The sequence below is a fragment of the Hippocampus zosterae genome, chromosome 15 (genome assembly GCF_025434085.1).
Source record: "Hippocampus zosterae strain Florida chromosome 15, ASM2543408v3, whole genome shotgun sequence".
Classification (NCBI taxonomy): Eukaryota; Metazoa; Chordata; class Actinopteri; order Syngnathiformes; family Syngnathidae; genus Hippocampus; species Hippocampus zosterae.
The window spans coordinates 1,191,980-1,212,167 of record NC_067465.1 but is presented as its reverse complement, the minus strand read 5'-3'; the positions used below and the strand labels follow the sequence as shown (position 1 = coordinate 1,212,167).

At 43.3% G+C, this 20,188-nt stretch overlaps 1 protein-coding gene and 2 long non-coding RNA genes across 3 annotated transcripts; 2 read left to right on the top strand and 1 right to left on the bottom strand.

The window, feature by feature from the left end:
• The first annotated feature begins 2,855 nt into the window (after nt 1–2,855).
• LOC127616161 (uncharacterized) lies at nt 2,856–3,655 on the top strand. Its single transcript, XR_007967047.1, has 3 exons — nt 2,856–2,941; nt 3,025–3,095; nt 3,410–3,655. It is a non-coding gene; the product is annotated as an uncharacterized LOC127616161 (long non-coding RNA).
• On the bottom strand, nt 3,013–3,971 carry LOC127616165 (uncharacterized). The gene is made up of 2 exons (XR_007967054.1): nt 3,834–3,971; nt 3,013–3,150 (listed from the first exon to the last, which is right to left on the bottom strand). It is a non-coding gene; the product is annotated as an uncharacterized LOC127616165 (long non-coding RNA).
• A 1,663-nt stretch (nt 3,972–5,634) lies between these two features.
• Nucleotides 5,635–19,371, top strand: LOC127616146 (activin receptor type-2B-like). The gene is made up of 11 exons (XM_052087583.1): nt 5,635–6,133; nt 10,001–10,217; nt 12,047–12,162; nt 12,953–13,104; nt 13,524–13,667; nt 13,755–13,898; nt 14,657–14,805; nt 14,905–15,019; nt 15,560–15,698; nt 15,790–15,920; nt 16,049–19,371. The coding sequence occupies exons 1-11, from the start codon at nt 6,082–6,084 to the stop codon at nt 16,241–16,243; spliced, it is 1,554 nt and encodes a 517-aa protein (XP_051943543.1). The 5' UTR covers nt 5,635–6,081; the 3' UTR covers nt 16,244–19,371.
• Nucleotides 19,372–20,188: the final 817 nt, after the last annotated feature.

Here is a 20,188-nt window from a genome sequence, read left to right as displayed (position 1 = left end):
TTTTAATGAGCTTATCCTCACATGCATGCTGGAGCCTATCCCAGCCATCAACAGGCAGTAGGTGGGGTAGACCATGAACTGGTAATTACAGGACACACATGGACGAACAACCATTCACACCTCGGGACAATTTAAAGGGTTCCAATAACCTGCCCTGCATGTTTTTTGGAACGTGGCAGGAAACCGGAGCACCCGGAGAGAACCCAGGAAGAAGATTCAAACTCCACACAGGAAAGCCGGAGCCGGAATCGAACCCTGTACCTCTGGGCTGTGGTGCCGACGTACTAGCCAGTCGGCCACCATGCCGCCTAAATAAATAATCTGGAAGTAGACACATTTAATAGGATTTGGATAAATTTTAATTCAAAAAGGTATTGAAACAATGAATCGATTATCAAAAATGATCATTGTTGTCAATTAATCGTTGCCAGCAGTGGCATTCCGTCAGGGCCAGCAAGGCCTTCTCTGCTGGCCTAAACATTTTCAGAAAATAAAAGTACTTTTCTGAGAATAACAAATGTAATTTGTTATTTTATTTTCATAAATATGTAAACAAAATAATCTTCTGTATTATTTACGTCATCTGTTATCTTAAAAGCCACTCGATAAATAACTTTTTTATTATGTTAGAGTTTTTTATCCAATCAGATTTCAGATAGCTTGTGTTGCCAGGTAAACTAAACTTGCTCGATGAACCAGAGCAGTTCCCTGTGCGCTGTAAATGAACGGGCACAGTCAGCTTGTTGCACAGTTGCAATAGCCAATCAGATCACGAGTCTGCGTAACAGGGCCAGCTCGAAGGGCTTACGTCACTGGACCTGCGCATTCGGTGATTGGATTAGCGCCGACTAGAGGGAGCTGTTGCTGCATTTTGACCCAAAATGGCCGAAGGAGAAGACGCTGATCTGGTTGCAGGACTACTTTCCACACAATTTTCAATCTGTGTTAATGTACACTATGCGACGTCACTGGTTGCCACTCTCGTTATAATGTCGCAACACGGATGCTATTCGTTAGCCAGCCTTTTTTTTTTTTGGTGCTGATTTCCTGACTCTTTGATGGTGTCGTTGGCATTTCATGAGACTCACCACTTGTTCCTCACAACACAACGTGTCAGTAAACAACGCGGGCTTTGTGTGCCTGGAGATAAAAGGGCAGACAGAAAGGGAGAGGGACAAAGAAGCCGCCCACATGCTGTACAAAAGGCAAAACTAATGGTGGAAGACGGGAGAGGGCAAACTGGGGAAGAATGCTGTTCCTGTGTCTAATTATTAGAGTCGTGCTTTGGAACTGTTGGCCTTGAGAATCTCTTTGGAAAGCAGATTCTCTTGTTTCAATGTCGGCTTTAGAGCCCACTGCAGGTTGGAATCTTCTTTCAGTCACATTTGACATGGGGAAAACTTACACAAGTGTTTGTTGCTCACTGTTTTAATTCCAGTTAAGTCGAGCATGGGAAGAGCACCAGCGGTCAGAAACGGTAATCAGCCTTATCTCGTTGAAAGAACCGTGTTCAAAGTAGGCGAGGGTGAAATAACTCCCTCTGCCCTTCAAAGCGTTCATTTGCTACTCAACATTTGAACTTCCTCTCTGACACACACCCCCATTTTATTTTTCCCGAACCAAAACCAAGTTTGTTTTCCTCCTTATTCGTAGAGTAAATTTTCCCTGTTGAGAATGAAATTGCCATTAATCACATTGGGACAAGCTTGAAAGTCACACCAGCAACTGTCGTGTTGTTGTATGTGTGCCCGTGGGGGGAGGGGGGGCGTGGCCTAGTGAGGCTGGGCAGAAGCACCTGGGCCTGCCGCAGCAGCTCCTTCTCATTTTGTATTTGCTGCTCATTGTTTCCTGTGTACATACAAAATAAGAAGTTGTATGGTTTTGATTTTCTTCTCTTAACAAATCAAATGTTACGTTCACAAAAAAGCCAAAACAAAACGCGCACACACACACAAAAAAAAACGCTACAAGGACTGACAATGGACGAAAATATTGTGATGGAAGCAGAGTCGAAGTTCTTTCACGTCAAATTTATCCTGGAACTTTGATGGCACTTCCGGAAAATGTTCCATAAGAAAGGAATTCATGAAAATGTCTTGAAGTATTGATTTTGATGGCGAATTAATGGCAATGGTCCTGATTGATGAACATGTCTCTTTTAAAGCCTTGTTTTTTTTTTTTCCAATCTGTCTCCTCGTCCTCACATGTATACTCAAACAGTTATAAGGTGTCTTCTTTCAGCGGAATAACCGGTTCTGCCTGGGTCAAAATACAATGAGAAAGGTCAATTAATTTTTGCATTTTGGTCGCTTTGTGTTTATTATGTCATTATTTTGCCACTACCCTCATAAGTAACCAACTCATCACTGCGCCAGTGAGGAAAAAAAGCATTGCAGGCAATAAAAGAAAAAAAAAATAAACAAGGTATTCTAACCTGTAAGTGCCAATCATGGCTTCCCTCAAACTCTTTACACCAGTCCGGTAATTTCACTTTACAAAGTCATCCTCTGTCCAGAAATGATCTCGCTTGTCACACACTGTAACAAAACACTCCTGGTTTCCATTACGTGCTCAATGTACTTTGTACTTTCAATGTATTTTGGGTTTTTTTGGCAAACCCACCCTGCTCGTTCCACTTTAAAATCTACCGTCATTGAATCATATCGCGCGCCATGTTACTGTACATATCAAATTAGCATTAGCATTAGCATTAGCATTAAGCTAGCGAGCTGAAAGGCTTCGAGCTATGTAGTTGTTTGTTTCCCAGCCGAATGGCAGTCTGGTCACTCGTAGGTCAATTCACCACAGTATTCTGGTTTTAGGCCTACTATAGATGCTTCGTAAGTCAACCATAAAATGAATGTTCTTTTTTTTTTTTTTTTTTAAACGATGACTTGCTTCACTGTCCCGCAGGTGCTCTGACTATGTCTGTTCTCTAAAGGTGACTGACTGCATGAATCACATTCAACACATTTTAGTTTATGCATCTGTAATGAGATAGATCTGCACACACATGTCTTAAAGGTAAACTCATCGTGTTCTGAGGTTAACGCGGAATCCTGGAATTCCTGCCGTGCTCCTCAGCAGAATCTCAGGTAAGTGCGATAAATCACATCTTTACTTTCACTCCCACGTATGAACATGTGGGATCTGAGAATGTGCGAGAGACATGATGACAGAATCATCAAATGCACAAAAATATCAAAATGAAAACAGTGGCCGCATTATTATGTTCAGACAATTCGACATTCAAATATTTGTGGGGAAAAGTTTAATCAAGCCGCTTTTCAGTCTCATCCCAAATGTGTCCCGGTGAACAAAGTGTGGCATGTTTGGATGAGTTTGCTGCGGTGGAATGTGACATCATGTACTTTTGTAGCTTTTTTTTTTTTTTTGTGCCTAACTTAAGTATATCCGAGCAAAAGAGAAATGTTTTCTGGAGAAGAAGTGCATTGGGATGGGAGGCCAGGAATGAGTCCCAACATGCCGGAAAGGAATGAAGGATGAATTCATGACCAGAGTCTGACACCTCACCCTGCCACTCCCAGAACCTACCGAAATCCTCCACACTTCTCTACCTATTTTCTTCAGCGAACACTGTTGCAATTTCACTCTTACGAACACACATGTTCACGTAAACAATCAAGACCAGTGTGCCAATCCCTTTAATCTTGCATTGAAAATTGCTATTAAAGAGAATTATGCAATGATTTTATTCCTCCAGGTTGAATACAATGTGTACAAACGTGCATGTTATCTTTTATCATGACATGTGACGAATAAAATCGGAACATGTGAATCATTTCCTGGCTGGATCTGAGTAACAAACTCACCTTTATTTGTCCAATCGCGCCTACTCCACCCACAACACTGGCGTAACGCACACAAGCACACACCCTTCTTCAGGACAGCCACAGGAAGTTGCCAAAGATCAACCCTAGGGGAAGGTTTTTTCAAAACATTGCACTTGACTTAGGTTTGTTCCTGCTTCAATTGTGGATTCGTTGAGCAAGACCGTGATGCGTGTACATTTTATGTCAGGAAACTGTGATTGTGGATGGTATGATAAACAATGACTTCCCTTGCTACTGTGTGAAAATAAGTCTCGATTGACAGTGAGAAGAACTAAACATCCTTGCCTAAAGACAGATTATTTTCAGGTTTGTATTCTGGTCAGTTTATAAATGACCACCGCTTTTGCTGACAGAATGATGATTTCTTCTTAATTTAATCAAATCAACAGATTAGATTAATGAAATGCAATAAAAACAAAGGGAAGCTGGATCCTTTCCATTGGCACATCTGTTCAACTGGAATACTACAGACAGATAACTGATAACTGGAGATGAATAGTCACATATCGACAGCCATAATGTTCACCCGTAGAACACGAGAATGGAAAAAAAAGAAACCTGGAAAGGTAGCATAAAGCCCCTGCCGTTGTGCCATAGACGCAGCGTGGCCTCCATAGAACAAAAGACTGCAGAAATGTCGCATGTATCTGTACAACTGGGATGTGAGGGAGCTTTACCTTCTCTCAAGACCTCTGCTACCACCTGGTGTCGCTCTGTAAAACATTATTTGGACCTGCAGGCTCAATACGATGAGCGATGTATATAGCACATACCGTGATCAGACTAATTCATGTACAGCTACATGAACGATAGCATGTTAGCATGTAGGTCAATTTCCCCTTCTTGTAGTTTTTTTCATAATGTTCCAACATCCACGCGGGTCTTGGTAGCTCTAATTTCACCTTTATTGCACTTTGAACTTTGAGAGGAATGAAACTTTAACAATCGAATCCAACTAAGAAGAGAAGAGCGATAGTATACTTGAACGGAACCTTAAATGAGCTCTCCTCATCTCATTGAGTTACAAAGTGGCTCATGAGGAAGCCATTTTGTCTTGAGTTACATCAATAGTTTTCAGAGAGATTAGCTACAGATAACCTGATTCCTGGCTCGTTTGTTGCATGAGCTGCCTCTGTTTGTTTTTTCCATGTTTCAGTTAACGTAAAAATTGAAATAGGGGTTAATGATCTATTTTAGATTCTTATTTTTATGTTTGACTACAGGAGAGTCAGTGGCATGCCACTGATTATCACGTTTTATACATATCTTGGCAAATATCATTATTAATGATGACAAACGCTGTGATTGGGGAATATCGATAGTGCTGTATTGTTTTGATTTTTTTCAAGAGACACCATCAATATATTAAACATATAAAACAGAGAAACCTTGTGCAGCTAAACGAATCATTCATATTTTTTCCATGATATTATACATTTATATTTTCGCCTATGTTGAGCAAAATATTGTAATCATGTTGACGATGCGAATTTTAAAAAATAAACAAAGAAAGATGGCAACGCAAAAGGAAGTTCGCAATTGTAGCCCCAGTAAACCGAGGACAACGAGCGAGAATTAAGTGCTTAATAAACACGTTCATCCACGGTGGGGGCAGGGGGGGGGCTTCCACAACCACATTTCCTTGGTCGTCGTCGGAATATATAGTCGGCCTTCGAATAAAATGCAAGTATTTTATTTAGGTGTGAAACGACAGCGTTTTAGGCGAATTGAGTGGAGTTGCGTTGAGGTCACCTCGGCTGGGGCTGTCTGATTTCCCCCCTTTGTGTTTACACATCCGGGTTTTCCCAGCTCGCAGCTCCCCGCTCCCCATTTCGAAGCCATTTTGGACACACATCACACTAACATGCACGTAAACCCCGGGCGACCCCTCGACGCTGCGCCTCCAACTACAACCACTCTTGACGCTTGTGCACCGCCAGAGGGAACGATAAACGCTCCTTTCTCCTCCCGCCTTGTTTTTTTCTGAAGCAATGTGGGACTGAACGAGCCACCACGGCGGCCCGACTAATCTGCCCCCTTCGTCTTTTCTTCTCGGTGGTGGTGGTGGTGATTGGTGGTGTGGCGGCGGCGGCGCTTACGAGCCGCGGAAGGCTTTAGCTTGGAGGGGGGCCTGCGGTCGGTTAGACTCCGCCGGGGCTGAAGGGTGGATGTGCGGGACCGAACCAAAACGGTGGACCTCCGTGGTGGTGTTTTTAAAAGACGGAACATGTCTTTCTCGTGGCTGACTTGTTCACTTCTGCTGGGAACTTTATGCGCAGGTAAGCGGCCGCTAGGGCTTAGCTTCCACCGTAGACATTGTCACCTCTTCGAGTGTTTATTCAAACTTTTATCCACATATTTATTTTTCACAAGTGTATTCCACCGCCCGTGTGTATTACTCATTTTGATGCGAGAGAAATGTTCGGGTTGATCATTTATTACCAAGAAATATTCGAAAGTGTGGTTTGCCACAAAAGGTGCTAGGTGCTAAAACTGTTGCATTTGAAGCCTTTTGTGAGCGCTGGGCAGGAATGGAAAGCAGTAGCAGCTGCTGCAGCCACATCCTGAAACCTTCGATTCTCCATAACACTCGTGCCCAACAACAGAAAGAGAAGCAACGTTAAAAGCGAAACATTTGAAACGCTCGACCGATAAATTGGAACAGATAATAGATTGACAACCAAGTGAAATTGCACAAGGGGGCTGAGTTTTTCCTCCCCCACCGCTTTCAATAATGTGACTCCACAACGAGGGCTTGCTCTCTGACCTTCTTTATTATTTTGGACCATACGGCCTCTCCACAAGCCCCCTCTCACGCTTCTCCCCTCTCATGCAGTTTAGAATGACAATAACATGTCTACACAGCTGCCACCCCCAAAATGAACGCGTCTGTCTGTGTTTGCATGTGTCTGTGTGCCACACGGCCATTTTCCATCTTATATGCTTGTGTAGATTGTAGTAAGCCGCTTCCTCCAGAATCCATGTTGTGGTGGGTTAAAGCCTCCCTAAGTGACAGAAGGAGGAGGGAATGGGGGGAGGGGGGGGGGGGGGCGAGGGATATCGTAGTAAAAGTCCTCCTGCATCACGTGATCACCAATATGTGCTGGATGGAGCTTTGCGGTTTTTGTTTTTTATTGACTTTCCTTCTTTAAATGTAATATTATACATCGGGTATTGAAGTCCATTGTTTGCTGCCGGACATCTAAGTGTGTGTGTGTGTGTGCGTGCGTGCGTGCGTGTATTGGGGGCTACATTGGGGGAGGGGCATTGTCCGTCAGGAAAGTATTTAAAGAGGCACGTTTTATTTTTTTTTAACCTGATAACAACGCTTTTCCGACGTGACATGATTTTACATGCTCCTCTTTGTGTGGAAATAATGTTGTACCGATATCAATTCAGTGTTTTTAAACTAGATAAATGTGTATTACTATTAGAGATGAAGAGTAAACATTCCCTATTGTTTTCCAACGACAGCTGAGCGAGTTCTCTGTGAATGCGTAAAATGATCGTGTGTTGTCTGATGTAAAAAAAAAAAAATACCTGTCGGACTACATCAATTTAAGTGCACCGGGATGGGTGAAGTTAGTGTCTTGTCTTTAAAACGTCACACCCAGGCATGCTACTTGTGCCCCTTCAAACGTCAGCCAAAATAATCGTCCAAATAGCCAATATTTGCTGATTGTGCTTTATGTACTCTAACCTTTTACAGCATCTGCACAGCAAACCATTTACACTGGTCTCTTCATTTTGTTACACAACAATCCATACTATACTCTTTAGGGCTGGGTATTGATTCAGATTCCCAACAACAATTTGATTCACCAGGCCCCAATTTGATTCAATTTACGATTCACAATTCACTTTGATTGATTTTTGTTTCATTGGTGAAAGGATTTCACGCCGTACCAATTTTACTTTTATATGGAAGACATTCTTGGAAGAAGCGACGCTGCAAATAGTAGAAACTTATGGCTTTCACTTGGTGCATGAGTAAAAATATGAATATTGATGTTAAGAATTGAACCCAATGCAGTTACAATAATCTTGTATGTTTTCCTGAGCAAAACAAGAAATCATAATTTAAATCAATTCCAACAAAGGGGCAGGCGGTGTATTTAGAGTGTCAAAAACACACTGTAAACTCGTAACGTTCACAGTGCAGTGACTGTCTCACAAAATTTCTCTTTGTATGTGCTTTTTTTTTTTTTTTTACTCCCACCGCCCCCTCCAGACATTTACATTCACTCTTGTTGGCTCCGAATTCAGTGCTTTCACTCTGTTGTTTTGATGCACTACACTCTTGTGGCGACAAGATATTGCATGATGCGAGAAGTCAGTTGAATTCATCGGCAAAATACGTATGAAAATAATGAATTTATGGTTTTCTGATTTTGGGCTGTGAAAAGGAAAATTGATGAATTGATTCTTGAAACCCAGCCATAATCACCTTGTATCGTTAAATATATAGAATGACATTTGTTCAGGTAATTCTATGGACCTGTCATTTAAAAAAAATTGCATCATACGTTGCATTCTGGGAACAAAAAGAAAAGTTCTTTTTTTTCTCTCTCTCCAATAACCATAAATTTACAGTTGACCCCCACTATTCCCGATGGATTGGGACCAGGCCGGCCGGCGAATAGCAAAAATACGCGCATTATTCACGCCTATTGAAATGCATTGCATTGACGTTGTTTCATGCATTATTCAGGAATCTTCTCGCCCCCCCCCCTCCCCCTTTGGTGTTTAAGCCTGCTGCTTTTCCCATGTCATACCTCTGTTCTTTATTTTTTTTTGCCTGATAACAACGCAATTTTATAAGCTGACATTTTATTTGCCTTATTGTGTGCAAATAAGGGAGGACTTTTTTGGGGTGTCCCACGTAAATGCTGTCAAAGTAACCCCCTTTGGTGCGGTTGGTTTTAAATTGCTACATCAATTTCCCGAAAGCAGATGCCGTACATAGCAAAGTCATTGTCAGATTAGAAGTGTGAGATATGGACCAAAAAAATAATAATAAATCGAATCAGGTCCAAGTTATTTTTTATCCAGGTAGCGATACATATCCTGATATTTTTCCTTAAAATTCCATGAAATTAATGTCAATTTGGATATCTTTACATGTAGACTTTACATCTGAAAAGGGTTAAAGACCAACTCTATTCAACGGTGAATTGATCCCACTCGAAACATGAAAGCGGATGTTTGCGATAACGGTACTAATTCAAGCACACAAATAGTTCCTTTGTGAGATAAAATCAGTGAGGTAATGTCATGTTTGCGTCATGTCCCCCCCCGATGTCCTCTCTTACCTTTTGTGGTTCAAACTGATGGGATCATAACAGGAATAATGACATTTAACATTGACGACTCTCCTGTTCGGCAAGACACAAGGTGCAATCAAATACAGTTGGACATTTCAAAAGCAAAACAAAAAAAGAAAACAACCCCAAAATATCGACACATCGAAATAACGTGGGCTCTCTTTCAATCTATAAAAACGGACATAAAACAAAACGAACGATAGGGGTGAAATTTCTGTTTAATTTACGGTCCATCAATCACCTACTGGAGGTTACAATAGTTGAACAAATCCCGAAGCTTCCATCCTTCATTAAAATTTTCTACACCCTAACGTCTTAAATAAAACAACAAATCTTTTGGCGTCCTAAGACTTTTCTTCAGTTCTGGAAATAATTCGAAATATTGCTCAAGCGTTTTTTTTGTGTTCAGTTGTTCTAGTGTTAAAAATTGTTCAAACTGAATTTGCTATGCTGCGTTGTGTGTACTGGTAACTGACAGTCCAAGCCCCGGGGGTAGATGTACAGTACACACAGGATGTACAGTGAAGTGTGTACTTGGGGGTGCGGGGGGGGGGGGGGGGTAATCCCTTGGTCCGTGTATATCTCGAGAAGCGTCTGGCATGTTGCTGTTCTGTTGTGTTCCATGGCTAATTAAAAGTCTAAAGAGATCTTTTAAGCGCTCGGATTATTAGGCAGCAACTTCCCCGAGCCCCTCGAGGAACTCCCGAAATTTGGCGGCGCTCCAAAGCGATAACTCAGATGTTCCCGACGGGCGGCCGTCCGCCCGTCCGTCCTTCCGTACGCTTTGTCGGATCGATTATCGTCTGGTCTCGTATCTCGCAGGGTACAGCGTGGGCGAGGCGGAGACGCGCGAATGCGTGTTCTACAATGACAACTGGCGCGCCGAGAAGACCAACCAGAGCGGCTTTGAGCGCTGCGACGACAAGGATAAAGACAAGGACAAGCGGCTGCACTGCTACGCGTCCTGGCTCAACTCCTCAGGGACCATCAAGTTGGTAAAGAAAGGCTGCTGGCTGGACGATTTCAACTGCTATGACAGGTGAGCCGGCGGACGGCCGCCGCGTCAGGTGCCAACTGAGGCTCACGTCTCCCCCTAGAGGCTGTGCTGTGCGCATTTATTTTGAAGGGCAAAAAGGCCAGCGGTTTCCGGGTCTTTCTGCCAAAATTGGCAACTGCCAGTCAACCATAAACCTTTCACACTCCTCATCCGAGCCGCATTATCCGCGGGTGTCGTGACGGGCAATTGAGGTCGACCTGCGAGTTTTTCACCTTGCGCGGTAATGCTGGTGAGATAACAGCGGCGGCACTCGCAACTGTTTGAAAGGTTGGGACCGAGGCGTGAAGTTTGACACCAGACGCCCCCGAATTTTTAAAGGCCTGCCGATTCTGGGCCTTCCTGCCCAAATTTGGCAAATGGCAGCTCATCAAATATGGCCTTTTCCTCAGTCACTGGAAGGGAAGTGGCCTGCGCATTTGCTGAAGTTAGCTGTGTGAAAAGCGATGGAAAGTCAGGGTTGGCGTGTAAAAATTGCCACGGATGACTCAACCCCCGCCCCGCCCCGTTATGTTGTCACATCAGACAAGGCACTGATCTGATTATCTGACATCAGCGATACGATGGCCGAGCCCGCTTTTATGCTCATCTCCCTTTCACACAGAACATAGCGCGTTCACACAGCTGTTGCGGGGGGGCTGTCCCATTAATATGATGAGACATGCCTTGGATGTCACCACAGCAGCAGCAATTGCTTTCAGCAATTTTGACGTTCCAATTCCAACTCTGGTCAAAACTTCGATCCATCCCCTTCTGCACAGCCAGATTTGACGTTAACCCACTTCATTCGTGCAGCGATACCTTACACACAGAACGGCGAGCTGGTAGAATCCACGAAAAAAAAAAAAAGATGGCTTTGGAATCAGCCGGCCGCGCGTTGAACTCCTTTTAAATGCACGTTAGCGTCACCTAGGGGCTTGGAGTTGGAGCGCATGACTGGGCCTTCGTGTCATTTTACATTTTTGTCAGTTGGCGAGCGTCCAAAGTAAATACCCTCCATGCACGCAGCAATGTAAGGACACCGTGTACATAGACTACGTCACCGCTTTAAATAATTCACCGTTGCATAACGTACGCCGCCGCAGCGGGCGACATGAAAGCCGTTTTCATCATCTGGTTTTAAGAATATCGGGGTCAGGTCTCAATTAGACACGGGTGGATATTTCCCTACGCTGAAATTGATTGCACGTGCGTGTCTAATACTGTACTGCTCGGTAGCTTGCGGCTAGCCTACTCTGCAGGTTTTGAGGCACAAGAGTCACAGAATTTGTAACTGTCGAAGGCAGTACAATGTTGCGTGAGGGTGTTGACAGCCCGTCTATCTTCTGCAGATATCAAGTTGTGCTTGATTGTTTGGCGTTTGCTATCGACGTAGAGTTCAAAGGAACTGAATTGCGCACATTTTTAAGGCATGAGCTATGCCATATTTTACGGAACACTCGGCGTAATATCAATGTCTGATTTTCAAACATTTTCATACGTAGGGCACACTGGTTAATAAAGCACATGATCTAGGTGATAATTGCATCTGGCAGCTGAAAAAAAAATTGTGTTTATGCCACACCGGCTTGTTTTTTGCGCAGAATGAATAACTTTTCTCTGAATTTCATGGCTTCCCTGGTCGTGCAATATGGGATGTGCAGATAGCAAAACTGGAAGTCAGCGGGTTTGCGGCAAATATATTTCTTGTCTTTCTCCAGCATGTATTTGTCGCCATTAAAAATAGCTGTGATACTCCTCTGAACCTAAGACTGGTGTGTGTGTGTCTGTGCGTGTGTGTGTGTGTGTGTGTGCGTGTCATCCCGTGGCTTCAGGCAAGAGTGCGTCTCCATGGACGAGAACCCTCAGGTCTTCTTCTGTTGCTGCGAGGGCAACTACTGCAACGAGCGCTTCACCCACCTCCCCGACTTGATCGGCATCGGCAACCGAGGTGAGTGGGGGGCGGAGGGGGGGGGCAGTGGAAAAATAGCTCTCGCATTAGCGGGAAAGACACACAGAGGATGTGTTGCAGTTGAATATAAATGTAAATGTAAATAAACGTGCCACAAAAAAGTACGTACATCAAAGGTTTTCACATCACAAGCAGAGTGAGCAAAATGTTCATCATGATCAATATTAAACAATGAACAGAAATGTATCCCATGAATTCACTAAGGGTACCACTCCAAATATAAAGTACACAGCGAGGGGTCGCCCAAATTCATTCATTCATCTTCCGTACCGCTTGATCCTCACTAGGGTCGCGGGGGGTGCTGGAGCCCATCCCAGCCGTCTCCGGGCAGTAGGCGGGGGACACCCTGAATCGGTTGCCAGCCAATCGCAGGGCACACAGAGACGAACAACCAACCACGCTCACACTCACAGCTATATCACCATAAAAACAAATATGTACATATATTGACTGCTTCGTTGGGGTTATTTGCAAAGGAGGAGGTCACGTAGCTCCAGTTCACCCCCCCCCCCAAAAAAACGCGCAACAACATCGAAATACATTAGACAAAAATACCATACGTGTAGAAAATATCGGACTTAAATGTTGGCTTGTACACGGGGGTGGGAGAAGCCTCGAGACAATTAGCATGAAATGTCATTTAGCAGGTTAGCGCTAGCCTTCTGACACTTGGTTGCAGTCGAGCATTTCAGCCGTCACGCCAGGCCGATCGATGAGTTCTGTCATTTCGAAGTGTTCATATTCATCAATCACGTTTGTTCACGCGCAGTCAAAATCCGGCCTCCGCCCCGAGTGCCGTCCATGCTGAATGTGCTCGTCTACTCCCTGCTGCCGCTCTGCGTGCTCTCCTTGGCGATCATCTTGGCCCTGTGGATGTACCGTCACCGCAAACCTCCTTACGGCCACGTGGACCTGAGCGAGGTGAGACGCTCGACGGATTCCATTCTATTGACGGCGGCGCGCTCTGTGGCTAGAGAGACGTATGCGGGGAATGAAAGCCTCATTGTTACTCATTTCCACCTCGCGGGCATTCTCGGAAATTAGAAGGGCCGACCGACCGAGTGCGTTCAATTATAATCTACGGCAACGTGGAAATGAATTGTCTGTGTGCCAATGAGAGCGCATACAGAATGGCGATGGAAACATATTAAAATGTCATTTCAAAATTACCTTGATACCGGCAGCTAGTTTGTGAAAATTTGCTTTGATTAGCCCCCCCCCCCCCTGCTCGAACTGAGCGCGAATCAGGAGAAAAGAGTGTGGGAAAAGAAAGATAATATCCTCTCATACGCTCAGTACAATATTCATGAATTAAAAAAAAAAATCTGTTTGTGGGTCAGGACCCTGGACCCACCCCCCCATCACCCATGGTGGGACTGAAGCCCCTGCAGCTGCTGGAAATCAAAGCCAGGGGACGCTTTGGTTGTGTTTGGAAAGCCCAGCTCATGAGCGAATATGTCGCAGTCAAGATCTTCCCTGTTCAGGTGGGTCACTGCTCTAGCGCCTTCGACCCGGATTTTCACCCGAGAAGACGCTAAAAAAGTGGACATCCTTTCATTGCCGTGCGGCAGGATAAGCAGTCATGGCAAAACGAGCGGGACATCTTCCTGACAGCCGGCATGCGCCACGAGAATATCCTCCGATATATCGCCGCTGAGAAGCACGGCAGCAACTTGGAGACGGAACTGTGGCTCATCACGGAGTTCCACGAGAGAGTGAGAATTTTATCCTTGACTTTTATCGAGCCACAAAACTGATTTTTAATTACCGATAAATGATTTTGTGTCTATCTAAAGCTAAAGTGTGGCTTATCATTCGGGGCGGCGGGGAGACATCATCAAACTTAGATAATGGAACCAACCCAATTGGCTGCTGCAAACCAAAATGGCTGACTTTTTAAAAATGGGTTCCCTTGAGACTTTGTCGTAGGTCATGATAGACATGCAAATGACATTTCACGATGATGCGTGAAACTGCCTGTGATGGTTAAATTTCTAAAACATTCTCCCCCATTTTCAAAGAGAATCATTGAAATGATCATCAAAATTTGATTTGCTGCTCATTTCACATTAGATGGAGTCTCCTAAAAAGCTCTGCCCTGTGGCCTTCTATATAAGATACCGACTTTGGATTGGGACTGACAAAGGAATAAGGGCAATCAAGTTCCCCAAACATTCGCAGATTTGTTTTAACTGTAAAAGCTGAATCTCAAGAAATGGGTCCTTTCCAAGCTAGCTGTTAGCTTTTATGCTTTTAGCAACAGGATGTTTGCACTAGCATCTGCTTTGCATAACCTAACAATTATAACCAAATACTGAAGGTTATTTGTGTTGCCAATTTAGTTATTAAAAAAAAAAAATCACGACCGACCTGCCCTACAAAGGGAACCATGGATTTTATTTTATTTTATTTTTTTAAGGTAAAACAAAAAGCCTTGTCACATCTCTCTCACACACTGTGTGTTTTGTTTCAGGGTTCTCTGACCGACCACCTCAAGGGCAACACTGTGACTTGGGGGGAGCTGTGCCTCATAGCCGAGACCATGTCCCGCGGCTTAGCCTACCTCCACGAGGACATTCCCAGCAACAAGGGAGAAGAGCCCAAACCCACCATTGCGCACAGGTAGGTGCAAAAAAAATAAAATAAAATTTAAAAAATCCCCCGACGGCTGAGATGATGCCCTTGTAATGGGTTGGCTAACGACCGTTTCGTTCTCATCAGGGATTTCAAGAGTAAGAATGTTATGCTACGAAGTGACCTGACCGCAGTCATCGGAGACTTTGGACTTGCTGTTCGCTTTGAACCAGGGAAACCTCCAGGAGACACTCATGGGCAGGTAACAACAACAGACCTCCAGTCAGCATTGCGAATAATTTCCGTAGCCTAATAACATCATGATTGCTCAAGTCTTCTTTCTGTTATGTTTTTGGAAATTAAGCACACGGGCGAACGAATGCAAATATTTCAGGCTAGCGGTAATCTTTGAATCGCCGGTTTTCACTTTTTGTTTTGATTCCAGTGAACTCGGAAGACGCCATTTTTGTGCAATGTGGGTTCCATCAGCCAGCAAAGATTCAGCCAAAGTTAAAAAAAATTGTTTTCGCAACAGTGAACTCAGTAACCCAGTAACAGGCTGCGGGCGTATCATTTGGCATGGAGACGCGTCTCAATATACACACGCTGACCCAACCGAAACTTGTAGCGAAAGAAACATTTTTCAAATCGGGTGCATCTGCCACGTGGCAGACCGACCGAAAAAATAATATCTGTAATATTACCAGGAAAACGTCTGGGAGATGACCGTCAACTAGTCTTTTGTCGTAAAGCATCCACATGAAATCTGTGCCTTACTCATAAGTCGTCGTGGTACCCTCAGGTGGGTACGCGACGCTACATGGCACCAGAGGTACTGGAAGGAGCCATCAACTTCCAGCGAGACTCCTTCCTGAGGATCGACATGTACGCCATGGGTCTGGTGCTTTGGGAACTGGTCTCCCGTTGCAACGAAACGGATGGTGGGTCCAACATGGAAGGCCACTTGAGTTTGTCGCACTCGTTAAATAAGAAACGGGAGACGATTTTTCTGCCGTCACGTCCTTTTCTCAGGTACTGTGGGGGAATACCTGCTGCCGTTTGAGGACGAAATCGGGCAGCATCCAAGCCTGGAAGATCTGCAGGATGTGGTCGTGCACAAGAAAATGCGGCCAGTCATCAAAGACTGTTGGCTCAAACATCCTGTGAGTAATTTTTTTTTTTTTTTTTGCACGAGGGACATGAGCATCATCTTAAGTCGAAGTCTTTTACAAGAACATGTAGCATGCTAAAAGGTTTTCTTAACTTGCGCGACCCGCCCTCCCGTCGCCAGGGTCTGAGCCAACTGAGCGAGACCATCGAGGAATGTTGGGACCATGACGCCGAGGCCCGCCTGTCGGCCGGCTGCGTGGAGGAGCGCATCGGCCAGATCGCCAGGACCAGCGGCGGCACTACCTCAGACGGTCCCGTCTCCATCGTCACGTCGCTCACCAACGAGGACCTACCTCCCAAAGAGTCCAGTACCTGAACACGGGCAGTGCTCCTGACTTTTTTTTTTTTTTTTCTATTTGATTTTTCAAACACAAACTCAGTGGATCTCGGTGAATATTTAATAACATGCAGCTGCTATTTTATCCCCATACTGGTATTTTTTTTTTTCTTGGGGCATCGGATCTTATTAACACATTCATCTGCTGTAGTTTGGATGTAGTATATAAGCTATGCGACAGGCAACACTAAAAGTCGTTATTACCTCATGTATTATTTTTTCTTTTTGTTAATTACCTCATTTTTAAAAAAAAGAAGATTTTTAAAAAAAACTTTTCTCCCCTTTCCCGTCAAATGAACTTTTAAGCTCCAAAACCTCTGGAGGATTTTGAGACTGTTAGAACGAAATAGATTCATCTTCCTCAGGGGCCGATGCTTCTCTGATTTTTAAAACAAACGTGTGCTCCCCTACTTTTTAAACCTGTGAATGCCTCCCTCCCACCAGAAAAGGAAAAAGTTGAGGGGGGGAAAAAAACATACAGTATATGTAAATATATATAATGGAGCACAGTGGGTTTTATCAAGCTAAAATGGGTGCTGGATTTGTTGGAGATTTTTAGGGACACCATGTGGTCCCGTGGGGAACTACCTCTCAGGTATCCAGTAGGCTTCTTTGTGTGTGTGTGTTTGGGGGGGGGGCGCGCGTGTGTGTGTGTGGGTGTGTGTGTCCTCTTTGCGAGAGGGAGAGCCAAGCTAGCTGTCATTATGGACTTGTTGCCCATTTTAATGAAGATTTTTTTTTTTTATTCATTCTCTTGGGTTATATTTGTCGAGTTACTCCTTTAGCCAGTGCCGGGGGCATTGACAAATGCTGTCTGGAGTTGCAATGTTACACATTCTTGATTTGTAACCGTTTGTGTGCATGGATGTGGGTGAATGATCATGCAGTTAAGCACAAAATGAGTCATATCCTGGCCCAAATATTTGGAAAACACCAGGAATTTATACCAGTAGGCTTGACATTTTTTGACTTTTTATATATTGAGAACCGACCACTGAAAAATAGGCCGGTAATTATTTTATCCAAAATGCAGCCAAAAATTCTTTCCAGTTGTCATTTCAGGCTCAAAATACAAATTGGTGTCCCAAATGATTTTCAAGACTGCTATTGCCACAAAATGCATAACATCATAACGACAACTGTCCCAGGCATGAATTTACGACAGCAATCATGAATTTTAAACAAAAATCATCTGTAAACACAAAAAAAAACGCTTAAGGATGTCACATACCAAGCCTCGAGAGTGGGCTAACTCCATTTTTGGGGGGTCATTTTGCAAGAGTAATTTATGTTTTATGGCAGCCATTTAGTAGCTATGACTAAAGATGTAGCGCTGTCGTAGTCCAAACGTCTGTCAAACGTTTCAATATTGATGACAAATAACATTCTTTGAGTTGAATACGGAAACACTGGCACCTAAGTTGAAAAAAAAAGTGCCGAATGCAATAATGGGCTGCCCCAATATGTCAAAATGGGAACTGAACCTCTATTTAACCCTTTCATGCACCAATCATGATAACCAGTAACCGGATAACATGATAGACTGTCCACCGTAGTAACCGGTATTTATTGCTTACGCTGGCAACCTGCTAAAAAGCTTTCCAGCTGTGAGCTCCACTTTCAAAAAAATTCACAATAACCCGGGTATGAACCATTTTGTGCTGTGCGTGTGCCGTTTGTGAGAACAGCGGTCTGGCCGCCATACTTGAGTCCAAGCAACATGTCTGTTTCGGTCTTTTCTCTTGACGTTTCGTACGGAGCCGCTCAAGTCAGCCGTTTGCCCCCAAATACCTCAGTCCTCCACGTACATCGCGCCGGGAGAGCTCAAAACGGTTGCCTTTTTTCCGTCTCTCGCCGATGCAATGCCATGCAGTCGCAGTTGTCATCGTCGCCGCCGCATGCGTGTGTGCCGTCTTATGAACACGAGTACCATACATTTTTGAATGTCCGTTTTTAATGCTGCTCTGACTATTCCAGGACTCTCAAGAATTTGTATTCTCAGCGTGCTCTCGAACCATCGGTGGCACGACATGAGGCTCACGTTCTGTTCTTGTTGTTGTTGGTGTTGTGCGTGTTTTGTCTGTTAAATGATGATGATGATGATAATGATGAAGGGGCAAGCCCTCAAGCTGCTTCCTCTCCTTCGAGACTGACCTCAGATCTTCTGAACAAGTACCTCAGGCTTTTTTTTTTCTACATGTACACAGATTTATTTGGTGTTCTTAAGATGTATTGGATTGTGTTTCATTTTTAAGAAAATACTCTAGTCCAGATGGTTTAATGTTGTCGGACGGGCCTCTTAAGGGTTTAATTTTTTTATTTTGCAAGGACAAGTATTTTAATGTACCGTTTTTTTAAAGGAAAATTATTTTGCCTATTTTTGTTTTTGTAAACCATAGCCCGAACAGTTGTCACACTGTCCACACAAAATACGGATGAAAAAAATAAATAAATAACCACACTGATTGTTGTTTAAAAAAAAAAAAAAGAAAAAGTGATGCTCTGGGCATTTTTTTTAAAGAAGGAAGGCAATTATTCTGCATATGTATGTAAAGAAAAAGCAGTTTCTATATATAGTTATGTCCAAAATTGCCATATTTAGAGATTATGGTTTTTTTTATATCTATTGAATGGGTCTCTTAGCTGGAAAAGTGTCTTTGTTCTGGAAGCAGTTAAAATAATTGCAGAAATGTTCATTTTCAAATTATTTTTTTATTTTTTCATGCTCCAAACAAAGCTTTAGAAACAAAGAAAATTCAAAACTCCGCTATATATGTATAAAACGCGTGTGTGTATACCTATTTCCAATATAAAATATTTCAATGTACCAATTCTTAATCATTTCCTTACAGCCGGATTTCCAGCAAGAAAATACCTATTCACAAATATAAAAAAAAATAATTTTGGCCTTAACTGTATGCATAACTTTTTATTTTAATTTTTGGGGGCGAGCAGTGGCTTTTTATTTTTTGTGGGGAACAGTATTACCTCTAAAGAAACTCATAACCTGCCGATGTGACGTTCAGACTTTATAGTTGAGACATGCGGTGCTGTGCAAAGATGGTGACTTTATTCTTACGATTTCTGTAAAAAAAAAAAAAAAAGAAGTGCTCTGTCATGTGTTTTCTGGTTTCGCCGGAGTGGAAAAAATGTACAAAAAAACATTTTTGATATGAACTGAGGGTCCAGCAATATATTTAACACAGCAATAGTCATTTGAATATCATTTGATGGTCACTCAGCTGTGTGTTCAACGACGACCCCCCCACCCCCACTCCCACCCGACCGGTACACCCAGGTGCTTTCACAATGACCCCCCCCCCCCCCAAAAAAAAACAAACCGCTTCCAGTTTTTCTGACCACTTACCTCACTCAGTACCTCTGTAACTTGGCGTCATCTGTAAAATGGACAAAAACAATTAAATGAGCCACTGAGAACAAGAGTAGGCCAACTTTATTTTGGCTGCCATTTTGGGTTTGGATGGAAATCAAAACATGTATCAAGATAATATGGGAAATAACATTCACTCTACTGACATGCAGATGCACTGGCACGCAGGCTTGAAAAACCTGCTGAGTGCAATTATGGGCTGCCCAAATTGGAGCTTGTTTGTTTGTTTTTATTGAACATATAAAACACAATACAACAATAAATTAACAAAAGTGAAAGCAAGCAAAAATTGTAAAAAGAAAAGGGGAAAAAGTCATCATAACAATCCTATGTTCAACTCACTTTTTGATTTAGACACATTCACCGAAAAGATATGCCATGCCTTTTCTCTGTCCCATTTCTGTTCTTGACATAAAAAGGACTCTAGTTCAGAATCGCTCAGTTATTTTTTTTTTAATGATGAGGATGATTATTAATGTGTGTGAGAAAGCAAAGAAAGCCCTTGCTCGAGTGCGAATGAGATTTTCCCCGTT

What these genes read in the sequence shown, in the direction of transcription:
- LOC127616146 (XM_052087583.1), top strand. Translation starts at nt 6,082, where the DNA reads ATGTCTTTCTCGTGGCTGACTTGTTCACTTCTGCTGGGAACTTTATGC. An exon ending in GATTTCAACTGCTATGACAG is followed by an intron (nt 10,218 to 12,046) that starts GTGAGCCGGCGG and finishes CCGTGGCTTCAG; the next exon opens with GCAAGAGTGCGTCTCCATGG. An exon ending in TCAAGATCTTCCCTGTTCAG is followed by an intron (nt 13,668 to 13,754) that starts GTGGGTCACTGC and finishes GCCGTGCGGCAG; the next exon opens with GATAAGCAGTCATGGCAAAA.